The sequence below is a fragment of the Leguminivora glycinivorella genome, chromosome 5, assembly GCF_023078275.1.
Source record: "Leguminivora glycinivorella isolate SPB_JAAS2020 chromosome 5, LegGlyc_1.1, whole genome shotgun sequence".
Classification (NCBI taxonomy): domain Eukaryota; kingdom Metazoa; phylum Arthropoda; class Insecta; order Lepidoptera; family Tortricidae; genus Leguminivora; species Leguminivora glycinivorella.
In genome coordinates, this window is record NC_062975.1 from 19079528 (window position 1) to 19083999 (window position 4472).

Here is a 4472-nt window from a genome sequence, read left to right on the forward strand (position 1 = left end):
AGTTTGATAGAGGTGGAATCGTATAATCCCTTTCTAATACTCATGGCACTATCCCTGACGACTATTTAGGGTTGTCAAAAGTAATAATTTTATCTGTGGAAATGCATCAAAGGGAAGTATAGTTTTACTATCCCTAATAATTGCTACTAATGTCAAAAGTATCAAAGCGAGTTGAGCAGAACCGTATTTGCTCGTCACCACAGCGCGGCTGCCCTACGCAGAAATCAAGTATCTCAAATTTTTCCAAAAAATGTTTTTTTACATCATTCGATTCATTTTTTCAAAATACATCTTTCAGTATTTTTTTGAAATTTTTATAATGTATATTTTTCAAAATATCGATGGCTCCTACGTAAATTATAGTAAGCCACAAAATGACAAATTTTGTATTATTGCAAAAATGAACCGAATAATCTTAGTACTTTTAGGATCAAAAAGTAAAAACTCGAAAATAAAACTCTAAATATGTTTTTCTAAACGTAAACTATCGTATGTTTTAAATTGCTCCGGCGCATTTTGTCGTTAGTGCCCGGTCGACGGTGTACACGGGGTGAGGCGGGGGCAGCCGCCCGCGCTTACGCATCGTATGTATCAGTTGCGATCGAGTACGCCGCGCGGACTGTCATGTTGCCGTCTAAACCACTTCACAGCAAAAATAGTTGTATAGGCGACCCAAAATGGATAATTCTACTAGAAAAATGGTTAATCGTGTAAAGAAAATACCGAATGTGTCGTCTAGAACACGAATGTTACTTGATAAGGCCGTTGGACACAAACGCGAAAACGAGTGTATTTCAAAAAATGACGGTTATTTGGAGGATAATTTTATAAACCGGAGCTATATGGATGAAGCTCTAAAGGATATCTCTACAAAATCAGGTAATTAAAACATGTTTTTAATTTTTATAGCTATGTATTTGATTAAGTTATGTTACCGACGTACATTATGGGTTGTAATACTTACGACAGTTCACATTGGAACCCGACATCTAAAAAATATTGTATGTGGTATTTACAATTATTTACGTTGGAATTTATATAAAAAAAAGTATGCTATTATGACATACGATATTTTACTTCGGAAAGCATACATGTATATTTATTGTATCTCTGACTTACTATATTCTACATCGTAGTAGTAGTAAACTTACGATATCTTACCGATAAAACCTGAAGTGGGTGGGTGCTTTTTTTACTTATACGCGCCTTTGTATGGCAATCACGGCAACTGCAAACGTCACGGGTAAAATGGGGGACTTAAGTGTATAGAGTTTTATGCAGACGCTTTTAGTTTATCATTGACGGTAACGCATACCGTGACGATAAAAGTTTGCCGTTGTCGTGGATGTCCACGGTAAAGTACCTATACGTGCTTATTGAATCCTATTTTTTTATATTTAATTACAGAATCTCCTCTTCCATTTGGAGCAGACAACCTTTCAATACAGGAACTGCTACAGACCGGAATTTTGAGCGACAGTGATGAGGAAATATTTGATTACGGACCTCCAGGCAAAACAGCAACATGCAATGATATACCTAACCATGCATCAAAGATAAATGACTGCAATGATACTAACAAGTCTCCGGTTTCGAGTATTATTTGTAACGAAAAGGATTTGGTATTAGACTATGTTGAAGAAGATAAAAATACCATGCATGATTTGAATGATTTGCATACGCATGGCGAAAATACTCCGGTACCGAGTAAGTTTTGTTTCGTTTTCTTTTTCCTAAGTATTATGGAAGGGGTTCTTTTTATTATTGAATACAGTGCCATCATTTTGCTTTAGATAATATGCCATCTCTCAGGTTATTCGACATGCATAACTGTTAAACGTAGAAGTCTACTAGATATCGCTAAAAAGCAATGGTCATGCGATATCAACACGTTCTGACACATTTAGCACGTGGAATTGCTTCTCAGTTTTCACGCTAACATATATTAATATTAGAATTAATATCAACAAATGCGTCTATGTATCATTTCAGGTCCTGTAGATGAATGGTTGGATTGTGATCATAGCCCCGCTTCACAAGATATCACAACGGAGCCTGAGATGCCCCTTGATTCACCGTATCTAGACTCCAACAGCATAATGTCAACACCTCAAGCGAATAGCCCATTCACTGTTTCGACAAACCCGTCAACACCGGCCTCTATAAAAAGTAGAAAATGCACACAAAGGAAAGACAAAGGTAATGTAAGAAGACGGCATGAAAAAGAGTGGATTGATAGTAAGAGAAAAATAAATAGAAATTTAGGAAAAGATTACACGAGTCGCAACGGCACACAAAGAGCTGCTAAAAAAATGGGTGCCAGATGCCCATCAACTTGTCGAATGAAATGTTCCACAAAAATATCTGAAGAGCAAAGGCAGCATATTTTTGACAGCTTTTGGTCACTAGGAGACAGAACTAAACAGTGGGAATATTTAGCTCAATTCGCTTTAAGGCAGACGAAACGAAGGATTTATACTGATAGAGAATCGAAACGCAAATATACCATTAAATACCATTTACCTTCAAACACACATGAAGACCTTGACATTTTACAGCCAACAGAGGTTTGTAAAAAAATGTTCCTTGGCACTTTTTCTGTAAGCGAGCAGTTGGTATATACATCAATAGACAAGAAAAATAAAATGACAGGGATATCGGTCGCTGATCAGCGTGGTAAGCATGGGAATCAGCGTAGAACAATTACCAATGAAGTTATAGAATCAGTGTGTAATCATATCAAATCTCTGAAGCCGGTTGAATCACATTATACAAGAAAAGATTCAGATAAACTTTACTTAGACGGTAGCTTAACTTATCGGCGGTTATTTGAATTATACAATGAGTGGGACGGACTAAATGCATACACTTGCAAAGCTGAAACTGAAAGACAATATCACGATATTGCAAATGATCATTTCAAACTATGTTTTCATATACCGAAAAAGGACCAGTGTGATCAATGTCATGTTTACAAAAACCTTGAAAATCCATCTACTCAAGAATCTGAAAAACATAGTCGACATATACAAAATAAAACACAGGCTAGGCAAATGAAATCCAAAGACAAACAGGAAGCTCAAGCATCTAATGGCAAGATTGTCACAGCGTCCTTTGATTTCCAGAAAATATTAAATGCACCTCATGGAGAGATAGGAGTTTTATATTATAAAAGAAAACTCTCAATATTTAATTTCACGGTGTATAGTCTAGGCGAAAAGGAGGGAACATGTTTCATGTGGACAGAAAGTCAAGGCAGACGTGGAGCAAATGAGGTTGCCAGTTGTTTGCTTGATTTCATTAAGAAAAAAGTTGAACAGGGATGCACGGAGTTCAGATTTTGGTCAGACAACTGTGTGGGCCAAAATCGGAACCGCATAGTGTATATATTTTATGTATATGCGGTATTAAACTATAAAATAAAAGTGACGCACAGTTTTTTGGAGAAGGGTCACACACAAGCCGAAAGTGACAGCGTACACGCTGTCATTGAAAAAGCAGCTAAAAATAAACTAATATATACACCATCCGAGTGGTACTCGTTGGTGAGATGGTCAAAAACAGACGGCAAACCTTACAATGTCAAGGAAATGGAACACACTGATTTTTATGATTTCAAACTTTTACTAACAGGCAGAAACTGGACAAAAGGCTTGAAAGGAGAGAAAGTAAATTGGAATCAAATAAAACAAATTGAAATTAACGCCGATGATCCATTTAAATTACATTTCAAGTACAACCTACGGGATGAATATTCAACTATATCGATTACTAGCAACACTAGAGCAAGAAATAAGTGTGTTCCGTTATCCCTATCGCCACTGTACCCAAATACGCTGCCTATTCCGAAACCCAAAATGGACGACTTGATGAGCTTATGTAACAGCGGAATTATTCCCAAGTCTCATAGCGGATTTTTTAATGCCTTGAAAACAACAGACATTGAAGAACCCGCATCCGATAGTGGATCAGAATAGTAGTTTCGAACTTACTTTATAAATCAGCCAAAATGGTTACCAATGATTATTGATATTATGCGAATTGTATTTGTGCAGAATTTGAACTATTTTTTGTTGAGCAATGACTGAAGTTCATTTTTTTATGTTTGATATTATTAGTACATACATTTGTTACATTTAGAGTATCGTCAAAGTTCTCGTCGTGCTAATTTGTAATATTAGTTATAGTTAGCTTAAAATTATTGAAACTGATCTCATATTACTGTAAAACTGTAAGTTAATTTAAAAAATAGATTTTTAATGAGAGTTAAAGACTATTAGTTCATTTCAGGCGGAGACTTGACTTTTGATTTTTGTTATTTGATGTTTTTAAGACAATAAAGTTGATTGTATTCATGATTAATTACTGTTTTTTTCTTCAGCCATATTTTTTGCCGTATTGCCTTAAAAACGCAATACTGATAAATTTTATTACTATTAGTATTCCATATTGTTAAATATTAGTCAATACAT

At 35.5% G+C, this 4472-nt stretch overlaps 1 protein-coding gene across 2 annotated transcripts; it reads left to right on the forward strand.

Annotated features, from left to right (window-relative positions):
• Positions 1–395: 395 nt before the first annotated feature.
• Positions 396–4101, forward strand: LOC125226593. 2 transcript variants are annotated; one of them, XM_048130597.1, is made up of 3 exons: positions 396–879; positions 1408–1707; positions 1993–4101. In XM_048130597.1, exons 1-3 carry the CDS (start codon positions 678–680, stop codon positions 3975–3977), a joined length of 2487 nt encoding a protein of 828 aa, XP_047986554.1. In that variant the 5' UTR covers positions 396–677; the 3' UTR covers positions 3978–4101. The 2 variants fall into 2 exon arrangements, with proteins under 2 accessions (XP_047986554.1, XP_047986555.1); XM_048130598.1 differs by lacking the exon at positions 1993–4101 and having other exon boundaries at positions 1408–1824.
• The last annotated feature ends 371 nt before the right edge of the window (positions 4102–4472 follow it).